A 25,605-nucleotide genomic window follows, 5' to 3' on the forward strand; every position below is an offset into this window, starting at 1 on the left:
TATAATGTTATCGCAGGCACCCATGAGCCCTAAAGTGTCAGGAAATGGGTGCCTCGCCTCCCATGCAGTTTGCAACCGTTTGATGACTTTGACCCCTGCACAGTGATGTGTTCCTCGGCCTTTTGACCAACCCCAATCTTTCAGCCGTGTTAGTTCTGAATGGCATTTTGCTCAGTGAAAATCTGCTGAGTGGCTGGTCACTGCGCAAATGAGGGGTGACAAGGTTTCCCTGAGTGAGCTCCCACACATATCAGGGGGTTCAGAGTGTAACTTTGCTGTATACTGTAAACTGGACATCAAAACCAAGTGGAGAAATGCTGCAAGACATTTTTTTCAGCAGCCCTTTCAATAGAGATTGTCACAGGAAACTGCCTAAAATCCTGATTCAATAAACCACATACATGCTCATTTTAGAATGCATTGCTCAGTGGAGCTGAGAACAGCAAAAACCTGCATATATTGCGGAGAGCAACCATGTGTAGAATTTGACATTATTTCAAGGTATTGTTTTCATCTATTGCAATGATGAAGCCACTATTTTCAGGGGAATCTTGACTTTTTCCAAAGTTACATTACTTTTCTGGCATTGTACTTGAGATATTAACTAAATACTGTATGACTAGTGCTGCAACGAACAATTACTTTAATGAGCAATGAACGGTCGATTAATTTTTCGATCAATCGATTAATGAATCCCATTTTTTTAAAAACTAATTTTTAATTCTCCCTCTTCTATTCAAATTTGAAGTTTTGGACAGCTAGACTAATAGTGAACAAAACAAGGGAATATTCTACAGCATAAAACAATAAAATAAATGTATATATATAATAAATAAATAAAATATATAAAATCCCCCCCCAAAAAATCCAAGTGTTTGACACATAACTTAACTATAAACAGAAATACATATGCTATACACCTGCATGTATGTAAAACCAACTTATCCAAAGATCATACAACATTTGGACTTATCACAAAAAACAAAAATTAAGAAGGAGCAATACATTTCATTTATGTGTTTTAACCCAAAAATATTTAAAAAATGTAACACTCTTTTTAAAATGTTGTTTGAATATGCTTAACATTTCCAAATGTAAAAATTATATATAATATGCTGAAGAACATGCCCCTTGTGTCAAGTTAGACATGTCATTATTATTATTTTTCTTTTAAATCTATTTTCAATTTTTTTTTTACTGTATTTCTGCAGCACTTTCTGTTCCTCTGAAAATTATTAACTTTGTAGTGTTTGACTGTTTCATGACAATTGTTTCAAATGACGTAACGTTGAATAAAAATATATATTTTTTAAAATATACGATACTTGTATATAAACCGTCTCAAGGTGACCTCTGCGTACTAAAACCATACAATTTCACAATGAAATCCCATGACGTGCTTAGTGGCTCATAGATCGTGCGACATCGCGAATCAATGGGGAAATTAGCTACGAAAGCTTTTAATAAATCAAAGTTTAATTGATTTTATAAATTTGTGCTTGCAGCCCTAAATATGCTTAAAACACAAACAAAACATCAGTGTTTGGTGACGAAACTTAGATGGTATGCCTGAGATGGTTTCAATTATATCTGTAAAACCTGTAATGATTAGACTCATTGTGTAAAAGTTATTTAAGTCTTCAGAATTTTTTTTTTTAATTGTTCTCTTAAAAGTTCAGTAGTTCAAGGTAAGGAAAAAAGCTTTTTTTAGTGTAGTACTGGTCAATAATTTAGAAAAACTAAATTTATCAACCATTTAAAAAGTTGAAAATGTGCTTGTTCGTGAAATTAGGACTATTTTATGAGTTCCATTTAGACTACCGGGTACTTAAAGGCCATGGTAGTTGTTGGTATTTTTGTGTGAACATTTAGCACAAGACGCCTTTTTAGATAAAAAAATGTTTTTTAAATACAAATGTGTTAGGTTGGATGTTTTGTTTGAAATAATTGAAAATTGTATTTGTCGGGACTCAGAAATAAAATTATGTTGATTTTTTTTGTGTTATTTTTTCCATAGTAAATGAGAAATTTGTTTTTATTTGTTTTCATGAAAAGATTGGCTAACAGTTTTTCTGATAAAACATACATGTAACCATGGGGATACTTGCTATGAGAAAGGAGTCAAAGGGTGTCAAAATGTTTTGCAAAGAGAACCTGGTTTAATGAGGTAAAAATATGGGGCGCCAACAATTCAGTTTCTACAAATCTCTTTTTTCCCTGTAACATCATTAGACCCTAATGGATTTACGGAACTGGTGTCAAACACATTTGACTTTCTTTATATTCTATGAATTTTAAACACACATTTGGATTCATTTGGAATGTGATGGATCACATAAAACATAGGTGAGAAAATTGCATATCAAATATGAAATAGGAATACATGTTCTCTATACTTTTGAATTCAAGAAAAAATGTTGCATGTTGAAATAAAATTTATAAACATAAATGCCCACTGATTTTTAGATTTAAAATCCATGTTTAAAAGTGAAAATTATATTTCAGGCATTAAGTATCACCACTGGCAACGGGTTTAAAGAAATATCATGCACACTGATTGATTCCAAACATGTTATTAGAGGTCAAAAATGTTCACTGAGATAAATGGCATGCAGGTGCGTTACGGTAACTAAATTGGAAATAGCATTTAGTGTACTTTCAATATGCTTCTCGACAGTGCTCCAGGGACGGGCAAGATGTTTTTAAATTAAGGTTTGAAGCTGTAGGCCAAAAAGATTGTCACTGTGGTCTGCAGGTGGCTCCCAGGCTGTAGTTTGGAGGCCACCTGGATTGGCTAATTTCTAGGTTGGAAAAGCTGATAACAATATAACAATATTTTGAAAAGTACCAGAATTCACACTGTTTCGGGATAGGTTGCCTTTGGGTGGCACTGTCTGTGCTTTGTTTTTCAAATTCCAAGACTTTAGGGTTTCCTGCACTTTTGCTGCCACGCCATTGGTTGCTCTACTTCCTGGTTTGGCCCATAAACCAACACCTGCTGCTATCACTTGTTGCCAGTCAACCATTTATTATAAAAGCACACGTTTTTTTGCCGTTTGCTATTTTGTTTCCTCTTCTTCAGCCAGATGCACACTTCTATTAAACGGTATATTGGTACGGCCAAGCCCTGTGGCAGGTCAGACAGAGGCCTCTATACATGCCACACGTAGGACTTATTTTTTGTTAAGTACACTAGGTCAGAGGGGGTATGCCACCCTTGTACTTTTTAGGAAGACCAGTATAGTCAGTGACTGGCTGCCACTGGGGGGAAGTTAGCTGCTTTGCTTCTTAGCCATTTTATTGAGTTCTTTGGTTGGCATACTTCCACTAGTATCTTGGCCTGGATCTGCGAGATTTGTAAAAGTACTGTTATTCTAGTGCTACTCAATGAATCTAGTTTTTTTATTTAACCCTTACCTTGTTTCACTCCATTCTTGCTCGAGCGCACTCAGGCACCTATATTCCTGATTTAGGTCATTTTTGTTACCAGTTATTTCAAAAACTGGTAAGTCTAATCTTACACACACTATAAGGCGCACTCTCCCAAAATAATCTGCCGTATGTTTTTCATACATAAGGCGCAATGGACTATAAGACGCTTGAGAAGAGGCTACCACTTTTATACTTGTATAATTATTGGGCTCTTTATACACTTACAGTATCAAGTTGATAGTATGGCTGACCAAAACCGCGAAACTTCTAATAAATTTTTGTATGTCATCCGTACCACTGTTATTTACTGATAGTTTCGGCACCATCACCGGTATGACCCAGGTTCGAATTCCATTGCATACAACGTTATGACATTTGTTAGCAATGTTTATTGATTGATCAATAATTGCACCAATATAGTGGTATAACGTAAACCTTTTCAGTAGTAAAGCACAAATTTTAATGACTGTATAGATTTCTAATTGTATCCAATGTACTTCGCGGTATATAAGGCGCACCAGGTAATAATGCGCCCTACAGCCGTGGAAAATGCTTTGTGACGTTTTCCAGACTGATATATTTCAATCAAGTCAAGTAATGTTTATTTGTATAGCCCTTAATCACAAAGAGTCTCAAAGGGCTGCATAGACCACATAATATTACAAACCGCAGACTATTATTACACCATCCCCTGATCTAAAACCTACACGAGGGCAAGGAAAAACTCAAAAACCTCAGCATGAGGAAAATGAAGAAAACCTTGAGAAGGGACTGCACATGAGGTAATCCCCCTTCTAGGATGACCAGCCTGCAGTGGATGTTGCAATAACAAATACAGGGTGACCGAAAAAGATGCATACCCATATTTTATTTGATAAAAAAATCAATTTCTTAACAAATGTCTTTTCTGTTGCAGGACATGAAAGGTGAACCTATGGATGATCATTTGCAGCTATAGTTGCCCTGAAAATGTCTTGGACAAATCAGCAGAAGATATTCTCCCCGGAGACCTATTTTGCGACAAAATCATACCAGAGTGTACGGATTCAGTTTCGAAAGCGTTTCCATTGTCGCAACTTTCCATCAAAATCAACGATTGTTAGTTGGTTTAAGAAGTTTAGAGAGCATGGAACTGTAGTGGACCTATGTTCTAAAGCCGCAGGGGGAACTTATTCAGGCAGGAAGAAGAGTGTAAGGACAGAAGAAAACATTGCTGCAGTGGGGGACTCAGCAGGACGCAGCCCTAGAAAATCAGTGCGTAGAGGCAGCCAAGAACCCGGAATGACAAGGGGGTCACTGTGGCGTGTTCTTACGTCTGATTTGCACCTATACCCATACAAGATCCAAATAAAGCAAAAATTAACTGATGCTGACAAGGAAAAGCGAGTAACAATGTGTGAATGATTCTGTAATGTGCTTAAAATAGATGAAAACTTTCTTGAGAACGTTTGGTTCTCAGATGAAGCCCATTTTTTGCTTTCCGGGCACGTCAATGGCAAAAAAAATATTTTTGGGGGTTCGAAGTTCCAGAAGAAGTGCTTCAGAGGCCGCTTCATTCCGTCAAATGTACTGCCTGGGTGGCCATGAGCAAGCACGGGATCATCGGGCCTTTTTTTCGTTGATTTTGATGGAAAGTTGCGACAATGGAAACGCTTTTGAAACTGAATCTGTACACTCTGGTATGATTTTGTCGCAAAATAGGTCTTCAGGGAGTATATCTTCTGCTGATTTGTCCAAGACATTTTCGGGGCAACTTTAGCTGCAAATGATCATCCATAGGTTTACCTTTCACGTCCTGCAACAGAAAAGACATTCGTTAAAAAAATGGATTTTTTATCGTATAAAATATAGGTACGTATCTTTTTGGGTCACCCTGTAATGCACAGATATTGTCAACATCAAATATAGGTTATTCATATGGTATAGAAAAGAAGTGTGTTTTAAGCCTAGATTTAAACAGTTCCACTGAGGTTCCAGATCAAATCTCAGCGGGAAGAGGATTCCACAGCACTGGGCCCCGAATGGAAAACGCTATCGAACTTGCAGATCTCTTCTTGGCTCTTCGGATCACTAGTAGATGAGAATTTTCAGAAAGGGAGCAAATATTTTTTCACTGCAATAAATATTGAATGGTACGCTGCATGATTGTTTTTTGGTGTGAAACTAAAAATTCTGAAGAAAGCGTGCCCACAGAAAACTAGCATAAGCACCACTTAGTTGTGTAGACGAATAATAAAGCCTGTTTAACAATACCCTATTGAATGAGTGCAGCAGCCAGCAGACTTCATTCAATAAAAGCTCAGTCACTTGGCATAATATTTTGTCAGCTAACACCAGAAATGGCGAGCACATGCAACTTCACTGTCAGGATCCTAATGGAAGTGACAAATAGTTCTTCATGGATGCACCCTTACTTCAAATTGTAGAGTGCTGACCAAGTGCCTTCGGGTTAAAATACAGTATATCACGTGATTTAGGTCCACTTTGAAAACAACATATCTAGGCACATTAAATGGGATTTTATTGATACACTTCCCCACTTGATCCGCCATCTAAAATCCATAAAAATATACCTATCCTCTTAAAATGCCCATGCAACATGCTGCATCAGCATATGAATTGCAGCAGCATTAGATACTTTCGTTCGGTACTTCCTGACACATGCAAGGTGAAAACAGATGATTGTGAGGTTTAAAATAAAAATCTGCCCACGAATCCTCCCACACTTAGACATCTGACATCAATGATGTTGAGTGTCTTCCAGGAGGTATTAAGGGCTGCTATTCAGTCTTCTTTTTTAACACACTGGCAGTCTTCCTGTTGTGTTTCATTACAGGCATTGCGACATTCTGAATTTTGCAGAAATTCTAAGAAATCCAAGAAGCCAGCAGCTGCATCCCAAATGGTAGGTCAAAACACCACTGAGAATTTTCAATGAGTTAATTTTGGATCATGTATACACCTACAACATAAATCACAGATTTGCTCCAGAAAACAACTTAACAGTGACAGGTCAATACCTGAGCTCTTTTTGCCATTTTAAGTGGCCAGCAAGTAGCAAAATAGCTACCACAGGAGATGGTATATGGAAAAAAATGTATTTCTAAAAATCCTGTATTTTGATTAGTCGGATCACATAAAACAGTGTAAATAAATCCTTTGCGTTGGCTTCCACTTAAAAGAAGAATATGTGTGCTACTTAATTTGACTTCACCAAAGCATACTGAAGAAGTATCTTTAATAAGAAAAAAACACTAAGCATGATCAAATTATGACAGTAAGATAAAAACTGAACCTGTTGTCACAGGGATTCCATTGAAAACACAATATTACAACTGCCAAGCTGTCATACAATATTAAAAACTGAAATTTTGGGGCCAAGTTGTTCTTCAGTTCGCAGTTCCTGCACTCCATAGTGGTTGTTTTATTATTGCAGTTTAATTTTACTCAAATATGTTTACCCTTGGGGGTTGGGCGCCCGCCCAGAGACTGGGAGGTCACTGGTTCGAACCTCGGCAGAGTCACACCTAAGACTTACAGCATTGCTACCCGTTTGCCTTACTGCTGGACACATGGCATTAATGGTTGGAATTGGGGGGGTTCGGTCACCTAATGACTCCCAATGACAGGTGTTGCGACACATCGGTTAGGTTGAACGAGGGGGTTGGCAATTCCCTCCTCTGTATCAATCTCCCAGAAAGAGTCAAGCATGCAAGAATGGGAGTTTGATCTTGACTCTAGCCACCTCCCACTACGGTGATAAGGCTCTTTACATACATACATGTTCGGCCTAAAAAAATACTTGCAAGATGATGTAAAATAAAAGATTGGTGTTGTCGCCTTCCCACCGGAAGATGGTCAAGTATTAAATTATGGTTTTCAGTTTGTTTAATTAGAAAATTGTACCGCTTCTGCGAGTGCAATAACAAACTGAACGAAAGTGCCTCCGCGGTTTGCGCATAGGATGTTAACACAAGTTTTGAACCTTCAAAATAAGAGTGAACATATATTAATATACACAAACGTTAATCTTAATAATATAATCAGAACAGTTTTAAACAGTGTTTGTTTTTGTCATTGTCCATTATCCATTATCAGTCAAATCATGATACACCTCACAGCCAACAGGCCGAGACACTTGATCCTAGCCAAGAGGCTAAGCAAAGATATTAGCCAAAAGGAAAAGAAGCGATCAGTGCGAATGCACCGTTCCCGGAGGTACTGCAATACCGGACCGATGAGTGGAGTGGACGGAGCAAGCTCCTATTCCATCTCCCCGTTACAAAAATCAATCCATGCTGTCATTTACGCGTGTCCACCAAAAATATTAGGGATGTTACTCATGGTTGTAGGTCGTTTCTGCCTTTAAGTCAACTGTACTAATGGAACTTTATGTGTAATTATGGCCATTGACTAAAGATCAACTGATAGAGTTTTTAGGGCCAATACCAATTATTTAGTATTAAGAGGAGGCCAATAACTAAAATTTGGAGCCAATATTAATTTGTTGTAAAAGTTTAAAAATTGGCATAACAATGTTTTAATAATGCAAAAAGAAACAAATAATATTTCATATATATCCAAATATGCAAAACTATATATGCATATGGCAGCCCTAACTAACTAGATAGAAAAGCAGGACATAAAGAGAAAGGATCTAATCAACTTTTGCTGGGTGTTGCGCTTAATAATTGGCATGTTGAATTAATAAATATGCTGATACCAGTGTCTGTCAAATACACAAATATCGGACATAAAGCACATTTAGTGAAATCTTTTAGTGCTACTGGTAAAAAACAACCTTGTTAGGGGATTATTAAAAAAATAAAGGGTGGGGGAGACTCGATTGTTGGTCCACTTCATAAGCTACATAGGAAACAAGTACATTCATCTGGAGCTGCACACCCTGTCTGAGTGTGACGGGCGTTTTGCACCATCTTACTATCGATAAATATGTAAGAAATTTCATGGAGTCACAAAGAATATGTTGCCCTATAAGGGAAAAAACACATACAAAAAAACCCACCAAACTTTCTGTATCTTGATCATGAGACATCATAGAGGGCAAGATTTAGAGATTTACCCCTTTGATGGGTTTATATTAGAAAAGTAAAACAATGTAGGAAACATGTATTTATAAAATCAACATGTATGTCCAAGATTTTTGGATTGCAAATTTTATTGTAATTTGAGTTCCGTGACTTCACACTAACCATTTGTACCATCGCGTAAGGTGTGACTTCAGGACCCACCATTCCAACCTAATGACAAGCTGTGATCCATATCAATAGAAAAAAAACATCCTCTCAAATGTATAGAATAAAAGGATTGCGCACTTTGGAGTAGAGACATTAGAATGTATTAACCTTTTCTTCAATACTTTTCTTAACATAAAGAAGAGATTGAGCAGGGCATTATTGCCATCGACTGTTAAAGCCTAAAAGTGTAATAAATCACCACTAGACGGCACTGTGTTGTCAGGTACGAGCAAGGGCCAGTGCCACAGTGCACGGTGTGACAGCTTTGGACTTGAGTGGGGATTCCCCGATGTAAAGGAAATACAAATATATCTTACTTGCGTAATTTCTTACTAGAACGGTTGGAAAAAAATGGATTGGTCTCTCAGGAACCGTACTCTTATGGTTCAGATCCTACCTCTCAGATAGGACGCACTGTGTTCAATATGGTGAAATGACATCTGAGCCCTTTAGTGTTACCTTTGGTGTTCAGCCGGGTTCAGTACTTGGCCCCCTTCTTTTCAGCATTTACATGATTCCATTAGGTGATATTATTCACAAGTATAATATCAGTTTCCATTGCTAAGCAGATGACACTCAACTATATCTTCCGTTGGAGGAATCTGCCACACTAAATTGAGAAAATATGGAGGCCTGCCTCACTGAGATAAAGGAGTGGATGTCACTCAACTTCTGGCGCCTTAACTCTGAAAAGACTGAAATGTTAAGTATTGGTCCATCTGAATGCCGTGACTTGTTCTCAAAAACTGCTCTAAACATTGACAAATGTAATATCACCCAGAGTGACTCAGTTAAAAATGTAGGTGTCATATTTGACCCCGATCTGTCCTTTCAAACACAAAAAAGAATATTACTAGAACAGCTTTCTTCCATCTTCGCAACATTGCTAAAATTCTTCCTGTGGTGTCTCAGTCAGATGCGGAGATTATAATTCACGCGTTTGTTACTTCCCACCTCGATTACTGTAATGCACTACTCTCCGGTCTTCCGAAGTCCAAAATCAAGAGCCTTCAGCTCGTACAAAATGCTTCAGCGAGGCTTTTAACTAAGACAAGAAAGTTTGATCACATTAGCCCGATTTTAGCTAACCTGCATTGGCTCCCTGTTAGCTTAAGATGTGATTTTAAGGTTCTCTTGGTATTATACAAAATCATGCATGGACTTGCTCCCTCATATCTTTCAGATTTAATTTCCCCCTATGTTCCGGTCCGGAGCCTTCGTTCTGAAAACGCTGGTCTACTAGTGATCCCAAGATCCAAAAAGAAATCCGCAGGTTCGAGAGCGTTCTCCATCCGGGCCCCGGTGCTGTGGAATGCTCTTTTTACAAACTAAAAAACTTTTTTTTTTTTCCCCCCTTTGAAAAAGTTGTCGACCACTGGGGCGGAGACGCTTTGTAAGTTGTACGCCCGACGTAAAAGATGCACGCCCCGGGCATCCGGGCAGACGTTATAGCATAAAGATTTTAAAATTATGCATTTTATTTCTCCTAATAAGCATATATTACTTTTCGCATTTCTTTTCAAACTATGATGCTGCATCCTCTGGACTAGTCAACAAAGTAACTGCTATGAACATTGTGTAAGTTTTCACCATTTGGCCACGCTTCATCTATACATAATAGGTCTATCTGCAATTGTGTAAAAAGTAAACCACCCACACTTATCTTCCAGAAGGAAGAGTACACAAACAGCTCCTGATGTCACACTGATTACATCTGACAGAGCCGTACATTTAATGCAGCAAAAGTCAATCGACTTCTGACCTGCCAGTGCGCATAAGTGGTGCCTTTCCATGTTCTTGAATCAATATGGCCACCATATCACAATGGAGTTACTCAAATTGGCTGCGGTATTGACCTGCCTGAACCCAAACACGCATCGACTGGATACGAGTTAGGATTTGGTCAGATCCTGGTACGATCAAGCCTCCAATTCTTGAGGCCAAGAGAAAAGCTTCCAAAGGTCTAGAAAAAAAGTTTTGAACATCCCATATTGAATATAATTTCTTTCTATTTATACTCATGAAGTCATCTCTTTTTGAGTAGATGTTGCACGGATGTTTTTCTTCACCACTAAAAGGATTCTGTAAACATATACCACTGATGTCTTGGTGAACATCCCGTTCTTTTGAAGTTTGCAAGCTCACCAATGCACTCATGTGTTTCCCAAAATGTGCAACCGCAAGCATTTCTCATAACTCACTGAAAAACGTTCACCCCAATTTGAGAGCTGCTTCACCATTTGTATTAGAGTTTGCACACCTTTTTCATGCATGATTTAAGGACTTTTAAAGCAAATGGTGTTGGGTAAAGTGACGGTAAAATGCAAATTACATTTTCAGATGCAGGAAGTAATTCCCATGAGAATTTAACACTGGAGAAAAATTACCATTATTTTTTTTTGTATGGGCCATAATTAATGTTCATAATTGATCCCTTATCATTGCACAGGTATACATTTCATAGTGACCTGATTAAGTGTAGTATACACCATGGGCACGACCTGTAAGTGGCAATCATGCTTCATAGGACAATGCCATACAAACTAAATCTGCTGCCTTTTGTCTCGAGGTAAAAAAATGCAATGGAAAAGTGAAGTCACAAGAGAACAGTGTCTGCATCCTTTTTAAGCAGATTAGTTCTGATACATGGCAATGATTTCAAACATTTGCAAACACTATGCCCAAAATTCAAGCACTTTTCATTCATCGGACACACAACATTACAATCTAAGCATTTCCAAGGATATTAAGCACCAGTACGAACTTGGTTAAATGTTCAAACCCACAACTTAAAACGCAAATGGATTAAACCGAAACAACTCCAGACCATTACAAATGATCACATTTATGTCAGCAGGTTAATTTTTGCAGCCTTTGTAGTAAGTTGTACAGTGAGCTTTGATAGCTTAATAACGGAGAACTGCATGTATAATTACTCCAATTCCTAAACCCTTGCTCTAATTTTACATGAATACTCTAAAATATTAGCTCGGAGTTTTCACTTTAAGGATAAATTCATTTTATTGCTGTTACAGGAAGAATTTTTTTTCAGAGGGTAAAAAAGACAAAATTTGCTTCAATTACCAAATATTTGTTAACCAAACTGTATGAAAACGCCCCAGTGCGTTGAGGATAGATCAATATAATATAATTCTATCCAAACTTGCGGTCACTATTTTTTCACTGATAAATTGTACTACTTGTGCCAGCTACATATTCTCAAAGCATCCGTGTTGAGACCTAACGTTCTTTTTATCTTGTCGTGTACTTACAGTTTGTCACAAAAGTGAGTACACCCCTCACATTTATGCAGAGATTTCATCATAATGTTTAATTGATCAACACTGAAAAAACATCGCTTTGACACAATGAAAGGTAGTATGTGTAAAGCTTATATAGCAAAGTAAATTTATTTTTCCCCTAAAAAAATTGCAGAACCACTTTTACTGGACATGGATTTCCCCAGGGCATCACAAAATGCCACTGGAATGCTCTTCCACTCTTCCATGATAACATTACTGAGCTGGGGGGATATTCAAGATCTTGTGCTTCTTCATCTTCTGCTTGATGTTGCCTCAAAGAAATTCTTTTGGATTGAGATCTGGAGACATGCTTGGCCAGTCCATCCCCTTTACTCCTAACCCCTTTAGAAAAGCCTTGGTCATCTTAGGTATTTGGGATCGTTGTCCGGCTGCAACAGTGCCCTGCGAACCTGGTTCTAGAGGGAGGGGATCATTCTGTACTCCAGTATTGCACAGTACATCCTTGAGTTTGTGTTTCCCTTATTAAAACATAACTTCCCAATTACAGTTGTACTCATGCAGCCCCAAACCATGACACTCCCAACACCATGCTTGATTTAAGGCACGACACAAACAGGTGTGTACTCCCCACCTGATTGCCACCCAAATGCTTCACGTCATCTGAGCCAAATAAAATAATCTTTGTCTCATCAGACCAGAGGATATCGTTATAGTAAGTCATGGTCTTTGTTCATACACTTCGTTTCATTGTGTCAAAGTGATGTTTCATCAAACATTATAATGAAATCCTTGTAGAAATCTAAGGGGTGTATTCACTTTTGTTACTGTACTGTACGGGTGCATGGAAAATGGTTTGGAAGTTAGAAATAATGTCTTCAAATATAGCATTGACTTTTGTGTATTTCAGACAAACAACAGAACGGGTATGATCTCACATGTGTTTTGCATACCTTCCATTCTTGGATAGGGCAAATTGCACTCCTTCCCGTTGGAAAGGCATCAAGCGCTGCAGGAGCTTGTGAGGGAGGCCTGACATCTGCTGTGACCATCTTGTGTCACAGTGAGAGGGCTGCAATTGGCCACTAGTATCCATGGGCACAATATCTCCAGCAGTAAAATGATTCTGAATTGAAGATATAAACAAAAACATTGCTCTGTTAACACTTGCATATTCCAATATTTCAAAATAGGCTTGTTGCCTGAAAAGGATGAATATGTGACCAGATTTGATTTTTTTTTTTTTTCAAAGTGAATCCACAAGGGTGACTCTGATCAACTTGTGAGCTCAGAGAACATAATTGATGTTGACCAGGACAGCACGACAAGCTAATGTACACTTATGATGCTTATTTTGAATTGAGTAATAGAAAAGAGAGATTAGATCCGCGATAATTGATAAAATGTGAAACAACATTTTGCAAAAAAGTAAGCCAGCTATTTAACACTGCAGTCTAAACAGATGAAAACTTCATCAATAAGTATGAATGGACGATGACTTACTTATCTGTCAACTTGTTCATGTTCCACGTATTTCATACGTTTTTGATTAATCCAAATTTTGAACGCCCTATAACAAATTTTGTAAAGAAAAAAAAAACATGTTTTTTTGTTAGACCAATCTCATCTTGCCCATTTTGCTCTAATTCAGATTATCTCGGTCACTGGTAGCAGAAGACAACATCATCGCATCGGGTTTGGTCATATGTCCGCAAAACAATTTTCTTACGGGAATTTTAAAAAAGAACAAAAACAGAATGGCTGTGCGCCATTAAAACATCTCCCGTGTTGAGAGGTTGAAACCATTTTTGGGTGTCGTTTCCCTTTTTGGCGGGGTCATTGGCACATGAGAATGAAAAGCCCAAAGAGTAAGACTCCACATGGAGACCAAAATTCTGAAATTGGTGTACAAACAGCCCAAATATGTTATTGTCTTTATATACATTGTTTGGAAAAGATTTGGAAGTCCAAGGAGAAAAGAATAAAATGGAAGTTCAAAGCAGCTGTTCTCTTGCTGAGTCAACAAAACCCAAAAGTGATGAGTCAGCTTTTTGGGTGCATATTTCACATCTAGTGCAACCTAACTGACTGACTGTGAAAGCTGGTCATATCAAAACTCCATCCATATAACAAATATATAGATACAGGTCCTTCTCAAAAAATCTACCATATTGAGATAAAGTTCAGTATTATCTGTAATGTACTGATAAACATTGGACTTTCATATATTTTAAATTCATTACACACAACTGAAGTAGTTCAGGCCTTTAATTGTTTTAATATTGATGACTTGGGCAAAAATAGTAAGGAAATAGATAAAATCAGTGTCTTATATATTAGCATATTTTATCTGACCAATCAAAAAAAGGGGTTTTAATAAAAATAAGTCAACCTTCAAATAATGACGTTTTGTTATGCACTCAATACTTGGTCGGGAATCCTTTTGCAGGAATGGCTGCTTCAGTGCAACGTGGCATGGAGGCAATCAGCCTGTGGCACTGCTAAGGTACATTGGAGAACCAGGATGCTTCGATAGCAGCCTTAAACTAATCCACAGTGTTGCGTCTGGTGTCTCTCAACTCCCTTTACACATTATCCCACAGATACTCTATGGGGTTCTGGTCAGGAGAATCGGCAGGCCAAATGAGCACAGTAACACCATGTCAGTAAACCATTTACAGTACCGGTAATTTTGACACTGTGAGTAGACGCCAGGTTGTGCTGAAAAATAAAATATTCATCTCCATAAAGCTTGTCAGCAGATGGAAGCGCACCAAAATCTCCTGATAGCAAGCTGCATTGACCATGCCCTTGATACAACCCAGTGCACCGAACCCAGCAGCTGACATGGCGCCCCAGACCATCACTGACTGTGGGTACTTGATACTGGACTTCAGGCATTTTGGCATTTCCTTCTCTCCAGTCTTCCTCTGGACTCTGGCACCTTGTTTTCTAAAGAACAAGCTAAATTTGCCTTCATCTGAAAAAAGTACTTTGCTCCACTGAGCAACAGCCCAGAGTTGCTTCTCTGTCACCCAGGTAGCTGTTTCTGGTTCAAAAGTGAATTGACCTGGAGAATGCAGCACCTGTAGCCCATTTCCTGCACATAGCTGTGCACTGTGGCTCGGGATACTTCTACTACAGACTCAGTCCACTGCTTCCTCAGGTCCCCCAAAGTCTGGAATCAGCTGTATCCCACAAATTTCCTCAGGACACGGTCCCTTCTTCTGGTTGTGCAGTGTTTTCTGAGGTGGCACTCTGGGAACAGCCAATTCGCTCAGATTTCTTGTGTCTTACCCGCTTGCTTGAGGGTGTCAATTGTGGCCTTCTGGACAGCAGTCAGGTCAGCAGTCCAACCCATGATTGCGGTTTTAAGTAATGCACCAGGCGGGGAGATTTTAACAGCCTCGGGAATAATTTGCAGATGTGTAGAGGTAACTCGTTGACTCGGATGATTAGGTCAGTAACTCGTTTAAGGCACCTTTTCATTGTATAATTTTTTGGGGATAGAAATTTGGGTTTTTATGAGTTGTATGCCAAAATCATTATTAAATTAGAACAGACGTGAAATATTTCAGTTGGTGTGCAATAAAACTAAAATATATGGAAGTTTCATTTGTGTCATTTGACTTTGGAAAATATATACTTTATCACAATATTCTTTTTTTTTTAGAAGGACCTGTGTATGTATATGAATGAATAAAACTTTTATTACGAACATGACAAATGCACAAACAACAAATCGAAAAAAAGAAAAAAAAACACACACACAATTTTAACGTACATGTTTGAAGGGAGTAAGAAGAAGCAAATCCTACCCCTATAATTCCTCAACAATTACATCCCACATCTAGATCCCCTGTGTATTTACATGTAAAAAATAACTCGTGAATATACAGGACTGTCTCAGAAAATTAGAATATTGTGATAAAGTTCTTTATTTTCTGTAATGCAATTAAAAAAACAAAAATGTCATACATTCTGGATTCATTACACATAAACTGAACTATTTCAAGCCTTTTATTATTTGAATATTGCTGATTTTGACTTACAGCTGAAAAAAACTCAAAAATCCTATCTCAAAATATCAGAATACTTCCTCAGACCAAGTAAAAAAATAATTTTATAACAGCAAAACTAAATCAAACATTTGAAAATGTCCATTGATGCACTCAGTACTTGGTTGGGAATCATTTTGCACGGATTACTGCATCAATCCGGCGTGGCATGGAGGCAATCAGCCTGTGGCATTGCTGAGGTGTTATTGATGCCCAGGATGCGTCGATAGCGGCCTTCAGCTCATTTGCATTTGTAAGTCTGGTGTCTTTCATCTTCTTCTTAACTATACCCCACAAATTATCGATGGGGTTCAGGTCAGGGGAATTAGCAGGCCAATCAAGGACAGTGATGTCATGGTCAGTGCACCAGTTACTGGTGGTTTTGGCACTGTGGGCAGGTGCCAGATCATGCTGGAAAATGAAATCCTCATCTCCATAGAGCTTTTCAGCAGATGGAAGCATGTAGTGCTCTAAAATCTCTTGGTACACAGTTGCATTTACTCTGGACTTGATGAAACACAGTGGACCAACACCAGCAGCTGACATGGCTCCCCAAACCATTGCTGACTGTGGGAACTTCACACTGGATTTCAAGCAACTTGGATTTTGCTCCTTTCCAGCCTTTCTCCAGACTCTGGCGCCTTGACTTCCAAATGAAATGCAAAACTTGCTTTCATCTGAAAAGAGGACTTTGGACCACTCTGCAACTGTCCAGAGCTTCTTCTCCATAACCCAAGTCAGACGCTTCTTCCGTTGTCTTGAGTTCAGAAGTGGCTTGACCATGGGAATACGGCTATTGTAGCCCATTTCGAAATTAGGCACTACACCAGAAGACTCCTCAACAGCTGCAAAAGTGATGTTTTGCCATTTCATCGGAGAGCACAACATACCTCCAACAGTTGCCGATCACTTCACAAAGCTTAAGAAAAACATCTTTCCCAGTCACAAGGCTGCAAAGCTTTGTATTTTCTGTCCCTGTTAAATAGTCTGTTTGAAATTTAAAATACAAGCATTAATGGTTGATATTGTGGTTTGGTTTTCAAAATAGAAATGCCAACTAATTTTATCCTCCAAAAAATATCTATATTTACAATTTAGAATTTAAAGTGTTATTAATGGATATTTTAGTTACGCTGATAACATTTGTTCCAGATTTTTTAATTTTAATTTTAGTATTAAGAATATGTACATAATGATACAACGAAACACATGTACAATATAACATGTTAAACTACATAAATAAACACGTTTGAAAAAAAAATATGATGTAAGATTTTTTTCGTATTTTGTAAGGGGAAAATACGACAGTTTGTAAGGGCATGGAGCCGTGGAGGTTGACTGTTATATTTTCGCAGTATTCTACAGCCTTTCCTTCTGCAAGCAAATAGGTTTCGCGTTTGTAATGTTTTCAATCGCTTAATACGGGGAGTTGAAACCGTTAATAATGGGAGTAATTGACAGAGCTTGACCAAGTATGGACTTAATGAAACAGATATTTTATGTCAGCACAACGGGGCAATAAGCATAGCCTTCTCCGAATCAAACATTGAGTAGCCTACTTCACCTGTCAATTTAACTAGAAGATAGCCCCGTCGTCATTTTCATTTTGCGTTTCTGTTTTTAACTTACCAAATAATACTTACATACTTAAACATGGGAAAGTTTCCCGGCAATGTTTGGAGGTGCACTCGGTTTACGACCCTTACAACACATCAGCAACACCTTAAATTCAATTTACTTTATAATAACTGTTAATTACGGTCGTTGCCTGCATTAAACACACACTGTTTGAGACATAACCATTTGAACAAGACACTTTCAAGCACAAAATGACTCGTTTATGCAGAAAATAACACCCGGCGACGACGAGCCGTAATACATTTTCAATGCACACACGGGCTGCGCGTAGCCAACGCTCTGAAACTGTTTGCTAGTTAGTATTAACTACTCCTAGTCGTCCCGGACCGAACCATTCAAGGCTGGTGGGAAATTGTTGCGATAGTAAATTGTCCGATCGCCAGCAATCAAGCAAAGTAGTGAGGAATCACTCAATGCCCCTCACACAAGTTTTAAGCTAGCTTGCAAATTGTTAGCCTGGAAAGAGCAGAGTGTTTCGCACTTTGCAGCTAGATACGGAAACGGCAGTGTCGCGGTTGTGAGACAGCACGCCCGGCGTTTGTGCCCTACGCAAGGCAGGCAGACAGGTAGGTTCCTATAAAGGCAAACGAATTTATGAAAGCCATGCAACATGATCAGCACGAACGAAATCAAGCAATGCGCACCCTTTTAATTTCACTGCAATATTTAACTTTTCAGCCAGTCCATCTTTACAACAACGGTCGTCACGTCGGTTACATTTGCATTGTTTTTGTGTGTTTGCCAAGTAGTAGCTATATGGTTACGTAACATGCATATGCAGCACATGAGAGAGAAACTAATACAGTACCGTGACCGGCGTCTGGTAACTCCCCTGATAACGTTATTTTGCCGTGAACTAATTTGATTGGTCAGACGTCAGTCTCATGACGTAGAGCAGTGGTTAGCACATTCGCCTAACATTCGTTAGGTCTCCTGTTCAAGGCTGGTGGGAATATTTGTTGCACCGGGGAGGGTGCCGCATGGCTGTACTTGCCCAAGACACACCATAGGAAATGGAGCCACTACGACCCTAGTGGTTAAGGGATCCAGCAGGGTTTCCACGGATCCTTGAAAAGTCTCAACATACATTGATTATTCTAAAAATAAGCCCTTATTTGGCATTAAAATGTCTAAAATCAACTTTTACAAAGTCTTATGAATGGGAACGCATTATATGTGTTTAAACTCAAAAGATTTAGCAACATTTATCTTTTCTGTTTTTTTTTAATTATTCACTGATTTACTTTGTGGGAACATTGCCTGACTACAACAGAACTGTCAAAACGGTGATGTTGTTTCATTCGGGCCTTTCAGAGTAGACTCATGTCTTGGGTATTATGCCCAATACACATAGCAACCTCGAGACATTTACTTTGAACCATGGCAAAGTGTACGTTTAATGTTTTTTTTGCCATGGTTAAAAGTTGTGCTAGGTAATGTGTACGAGGCACAACGTATTGTGTGCGAGAAATATTTGTTTTTTTGTTTTAATTGTGGATTGTTTTGTTGACTGTGTCTTAAATTTGATTTCTGAAAGCTTTATGAAAGTCTTTATCTTCACTTGCTTTAAGCTGTAGGAACCATGTCCAGTTGATGCAGATTCCTTAATGAAATGAATGCCGACTATCAGAATGCCCAGTCACTCATGAGGCAATCCATACTGAAACATTAATCACTGTGTTATTATGAAAATACAAGTTTACTTCGTTGTGAGGCTCATAACTGAGCTGAGCCTCTGCAGTTGTGTAAACATGTCATTAAAGGTTGTTTAAATTGTCCTTGAAAAGTTGAAAGTAAAATATTTTATCTGTTAAATATTGGTTAGCAATGTCCAACTGAGTTTGTAGGTTTTTTTTTCTTTTTCATCACTGCGCCTATCTACTTTTATCTTACTTTTGTCAAAGCTCTTCTGACTGTGGAACACATTCGGTAGGACAATGTTCGGATGGGTGCTTGAAGTCCTTGAAATTGCTTATATTTTAATGTCGTGTTTACCAGGATTGATAAGTGCTTGAATTTTGAGTGAAGTGCTTAAAATTGTTGCCATGTTTCTCAAGTGTGCTTAAAAATGATGCAGGGACTGCTCTCTGATGGTTTTGCTTTGCCATTGTATTTCTTCTTCCTTTGTTATTAACGGTAGTTGGCATTTGTATGTCTGGCATTGTTGTATGAATCCTCTTCACACCCAAGAGGACAGGTGCATGCTACACCTCTATAGGGCACTTCGAAATGTGCATTAGTGTGTGTATTACACGTCAATTACGAACATTTGTTATGGGCTATGCCAAAAATTAAGGTATCGGTTCCCATTTGGTAAATTGTAATAAAAATAACTTCCTGCAACTGAAAATGTAAGCTACATACATTTTTACCCAACACCTAAATGGGGGGAGATTTGTCTCAAAAATATTAACACACATATCCTCAAATCTATTTTCAATTTACTCGAGATCTAAAAATCATCATGTATTGATAAATGCACACGCAAGATTAAAAATTGCATATGTAGTTTGGAGATGTGTGTCCCATACACTTTACACCAGATTTTTTCTTTTAATGGTCCTGGAAAATGGCTTTGAAAGTCCTTAAAAAGTGCTTGATATTGGCCAAAAGTTGTACGAACCCTAGTAAAAGGAAAGGGGGGTTTGGGTGTGGCGGCTGGAAATTGACTTTATCGTTATCACCGCCGATTTGCATGGCCTAACTTCATAGGTTTCCATCAATCCATCCATCGATTATCTGCACCGCTTATCCTCTGTAGGGTCGCGGGGGTGCTGGAGCAAGTGGTTATCTTCGGGCAGTGGGCAGGGGACACCCTAAACTGGTTGCCAGCCAGTCGCAGGGCACACAGGGACAGACAACTCACTTGTTCATTCACACCTAAGGACAATTCGGACCGGCCAATTCACCTGACATGCATGTTTTTGGAATGTGGGAGGAAACCGGAGTACCCGGAGGAAACCTACGCAAGCACGGGGAGAACATGCAAATTCCACACAGGAAGGTTTGATCTCATGACCTCAAAACTGCCGCACTTGCGCTAACCACTGCCCTGCCTTGCTGCCCCATACGTTTTCAATGTTTCAATAAACACATGCCCTGCCGGTCAACCTCAGCCAATTGATCTCCTGTTTAATATTTGCAATTTCTACAAACAACATGGCACCTATTTACTCACAGAAAGACAGATTAAGTAGAAATAAAAAAGATCATTTGTGTATTTACCAAAAAACAAGACATGCATTTTCTTAATTATTTCCCCAGTAGCAATAAATTAGGTGTTGCTTATTATACATAGCAGTATATTTCAAATAAAAATCCTGTTCAAAATTGTTGTACGGCGTACACAATTTGAAATGCTCAAAAAACATATAAAATACCGTGAAAACATAAAATCATAGGTATGACATTGCATAGTTTAGATAAATGATAACAAATTAAATGTATAGAAAATTGTGAATATTGGACATTAACAAAGCAACAGTTAAATTCGATCACACTAGTCCACATATACTCTTGAAACTATCACCTTTTATACATATCAAATCGAAAGTCAGCTAAAAGTAAAAAGTTCAAAACCTTTGACCGAATGTAGCCCCATAGGCAAGCAGCCTTAAAATATATCTCAAATGTTAAATGGACTGCATTTATATAGCGTTTTACCAGTCAGTGAGGACGTCCAAAGCGCTTTAAGTCAAGTCATGTTTATTTGGATAGCCCTTAATCACAAGGAGTCTAAGGGCTGCACAGGCCACAGACTATTATGACACCATCCCTTGATCTAAAACCTGCACGAGGGAAAGGAAAAACTCAAAAACCCCAACATGAGGAAAATGAAAAGACCTTGAGAAGGGACCGCACATCAGGTAATACCCGTTTCAGGATGACCAGGCTTTACAATACACTTCACACATTACCCAATCTCACACACAGATAGCTAAGTAAGCCGTGCAAGGCGCTTATCTGCATATTGTTGGCATTTGGGATTCAGTGTCTTGCCCAAGGACACTCTAAGTTTAATAAAAATGCACATTGTAAACAAAGTGCTTCTAGTCTATTTGTCCATGTACTGGTGGATGTTTCCTGAATTAGTTTTTTTTTAATGATCTAAACACAACAGAACTTTTTTAACTTTGCTTATTCAGCATTGTAAATGGGCTAGTTTTTTATTTTGATGATCTAGATTCAATACTGCCATAACCAAATATCAAAGGCAAATTAAATCTAGGAATCACTCAACATGCAAATCCTAAAAAATGTTGTTTTATTTGTTTACCTTGCACAGACGTATGCTCTGGGGTAAAGAGTCCAAGTTAAACGAGCAAACATCCAAGGGCCAATATTATGCAAACAGTATAATTTTTGCACAAGTGGCCAAATATTGCAAATTGCTACTTAAAAAAAATATGTCTATCGATCTACCCTGGTCATACAAACACAAAAAAATTGACCATGGCCTACCCAAACACCCAAACAAGTTAAGCACCTTGGCATCAGAGTAGGTTTTCTTTCCTCCCTGCAGATGAAATGGGACACAAGAAAGCAGTCATGTCACTCGAGTCAGGCGGTAGAGCGCTCGTCTTGGGATCAAGAGATCGCAGTTCGAATCCCGGCTCCTCCGTGTTACATGTCGAAGTGTCCTTGGGTAAGACACTGAAACCCTAATACCCCCAATAAGCAGGTTAGCGCCTTACATGGCTCCACGGCCGCTATTGGGAAATGTGAAGCACATTGTAAAGCGCTTTGGGAAGTCATTAACTTGAAAAGCGCTATATAAATGCAGATCATTTCATTTCATAATCAGCCACAAGCGCTGCGTCATCTGCAAACAACAACTGACTTACCTGCCACACCGTTCCACTATTATCCATCATCTCTACACTCCTGCCAAATATTGTTGCATTCACCTCTCTCACCACCCCATCCATGTACACATTAAACAGCCATGGCAACATCACACACTGTCTCACACCAGTCAACACAGGGAACCACTCACCTGTCTCACTCCCTACTCTTACACATGCTCTGCTGTTCACATAAAAACTTTTCAATGCTTCCAACAACTTTCCACACACTCCATACATTACCATCACCTGCCACAGCGCCTCTTTATCAACCCTGTCATACGCCTTTTCCAAGTCCATGAAAGCCAAATAAACACCCTTACCTGTCTTACTGCAAAAACCTGATCCACACATCCTCTTCTTTTCTTGAAACCACTCCGCTCCTCCATCACCACCTTATCTGTTTTTCCTCTCACTCTCTTAATAAAGACTCTTCCATACAGCTTACCCGGCACCCGACAACAAACTGATACCTCTCAATTGCTACATTCATACTTATCACCTTTACCCTTATACAATGGCACCACACATGCACTACACCAATCAAGAGGAACCACACCACTTAAAAAGCATACATTCAACAACCGTACTAACCAGTCAATCATAGCCGTGCCACCTTTTTTCAAGCATTCAACAGTACAACCATACAACCCAGGCTCCTTCCCCCGTTTCATTTTTTTTCACTGCCTCTTGCACCTCCCATGTTTCCACTGGCTTCACATTTAATTCACCCTCCATAGGCATTCCACCAGTCGCCTCGACTCTCATTTCTCTCCCATCTTCCACATTCAGCAACTCCTCAAAATACTCTGTCCATCTCGTCCTGACTGCACTACCACTAACTAGCAATCTCCTGTCCCTATATTTAACTTTCTCTTCCTTTCCAGACTCGCTCTTTTTTACTCTTTTCACTTCTTTCCAGAACACTTTTCTCCTTTATCCTCTGAGTTCACTCCTATTCTTCGACACCATTTATTATTTGCTTTCTTTTTTGCTGCTTCTACCACTGCTTTCATCAACCTTTTCTTCACTTTATATACGCATCACAACTCTTATCTGGCTGCCACTCCTCAAAGGCACGTCCCTTCTCTGTCACATCCTCTGAGACCTCATCATTCCACCATTCACTTTCTTTCCTAATACCTCGAGCAACGTTTCTCATTCCAGACACTTCTTTCACACTCCTCAACACTGCCTCTTTAAACCACTTACATGTCATTTCCACACTCTCCACTTCTCTTCTACTAATCTGTTCATACTCTTCTCCCATATCTCTTTAAACTCTCTCTCCTTTTCTGCCTTATTCAACTCTGAGATTTTCACCTCTTCCCTCACGCTCTTCCTAAAACTAGCCATCTATCTATTCTGTTTTCTTTCCACATAAAAATGATCAGACATACCACTCATTTCACCTCTGTAAACATGCACATCCAACAATCTACTTAACATCCCTTTCATAGCCACTACATAATCCATCAGTGCTCTGTCCACCATCTTACCACCATCTACTCTAAAGTATACTTATTCATGACCCTCTTTTCAAACAATGTATTTGCAATCACCAACTCATTTTCCACACAAAACTCAATCAATTTCTTCCCACTCTCATTTCTTTCTGGTACTCCATATCTACCAACCACATTTTCAACCCGTCCATCACTCACTCTAGCATTCAGGCCACCTAGTATTACCACTTTCAACTGCTCTTTCACAGTTGCCACACATTCTGACAAATCCATACCTGTCAACCTGTACGGTTTTGCCTTACAAAGTACGTTTTTTATGCATTTTAAGACAAGTATGACGTACTAGGAAAGCTGTACGAAAAAACTCAAATTTGTCAATCGCATGCGTCTGCCACCTGGGGATTCCCCATCATGCATCATTCCGGGAAAAAAAAATATGGTGTATGATTATTTTGTATTTTGTACGGGAAAATACGACAGTTTGTACGGGCATGGAGCCGTGGAGGTTGACAGGTATGCTCCTCTCTCTCCTCAGCACTTCTTTCTGAACCAGGTCCAGATGCACTTATAAACATCCATACTTCTACACCCCACTTCAATCGCACCTACAGTACATCAATCTCGAAAATATCTCTTTCCACTCCACCAGTTTTTCCTTTGCTTCCTCACTCACAAGCACAGCCACTCCTTCTCCAGCATGTCCAAATGTAACTCCATACTTTCTACCATACAAACCTCCAAGCTGTAATTCACACTTTCCTTTCATCTTTGTTTCATTCGAGGCTAACACATCAACCTTCCTTTTAGTCATCATCCTTCCAATCTCTTCTTTCTTCCACTCAGTTACTTTACTTCCACATCCTCTCACATTTAGTGACCCTATAACTAGGGTTTGCGAGACCTTTCGGTGTCCTGCCCCCCTTTCTTTGCCTTGCTGTCTCTTAGGGAGAGTCCCCTTGCTCCCTCCACTTTAGTTGCCTCTCACGACAAGCAGCGGACCACAGCGGGAGAATTCTCACACCTCCCCTCACGATAGGAACAACAAAAAATAATAGCCGTGGTAATATTGAGGATCAATGTAATCACTTGACTCCTTTTATACACTTCTAATTATTCTACTCATACAGTATCACATCTATGTTGTTTTTACTAATCATTGTTGCTTTTGCTTTAATATAGGAAACTGGTTATAATGAAGACGTCTCTAATTTCAAAGTGTGCTCTATCAGCAAACTCTGTTTTGACATCTATGTTGTGGCCAAACTTTTATCTTAATTTGCTTGACGTTGACCTTAATTTTGCAAATGTGTTATTAAGCTTTGCTAATTGGTTGCAACAGTGATTCAAATACATTGGTACAGAAAATTATCCTATGGTTAAAGTACAGCGATTGTTACACTATGGATTGCCTCATGTGTGACTGAGCATTCTGATAGTCTGTATCCATTTCATAGAGAAAGCAGCATAGCCTCCTTCAATTTTTTTCAAGTATGGTAAGTACTTCCACAGGAAATAACCTGAGCAATAATCAGCATCGCTCCAGAGATTTTCAATGTTGTTTCTTTTGCAATCGAGGTAATGAATGCAATATGAATTCAACATAGGTGTGGTAATTAACTTATTCAATTTTACATTGTGCACGGACGATG

At 38.8% G+C, this 25,605-nt stretch overlaps 1 protein-coding gene and 1 pseudogene across 5 annotated transcripts in view; both read right to left on the minus strand.

Moving 5' to 3' along the window:
* zranb3 (zinc finger, RAN-binding domain containing 3) overlaps window positions 1-18,623 on the minus strand; it is a 152,869-nt gene extending 134,246 nt beyond the window's left edge. For 2 of the 5 annotated variants that reach the window (XM_088331362.1, XM_088331360.1), the window contains exons 1-2: window positions 17,652-17,887; window positions 12,904-13,076 (exon numbers count right to left, since the gene is read on the minus strand). In XM_088331362.1, coding sequence (XP_088187488.1) covers window positions 12,904-13,076; window positions 17,652-17,663 — 185 coding nt within the window. In that variant the 5' untranslated portion in view covers window positions 17,664-17,887. Of the gene's footprint in view, window positions 1-12,903; window positions 13,077-17,572; window positions 17,593-17,651; window positions 17,888-18,454 lie in introns of those variants that run through there. The other 3 variants (XM_088331363.1, XM_088331359.1, XM_088331364.1) reach the window with 3 other exon arrangements.
* LOC148369382 (U2 spliceosomal RNA) lies at window positions 7,629-7,767 on the minus strand (annotated as a pseudogene).
* Window positions 18,624-25,605: the final 6,982 nt, after the last annotated feature.

Source organism: Urocampus carinirostris, chromosome 3 (genome assembly GCF_059441175.1).
Source record: "Urocampus carinirostris isolate Australia breed hairy pipefish chromosome 3, RoL_Ucar_1.0, whole genome shotgun sequence".
Lineage (NCBI taxonomy): Eukaryota > Metazoa > Chordata > Actinopteri > Syngnathiformes > Syngnathidae > Urocampus > Urocampus carinirostris.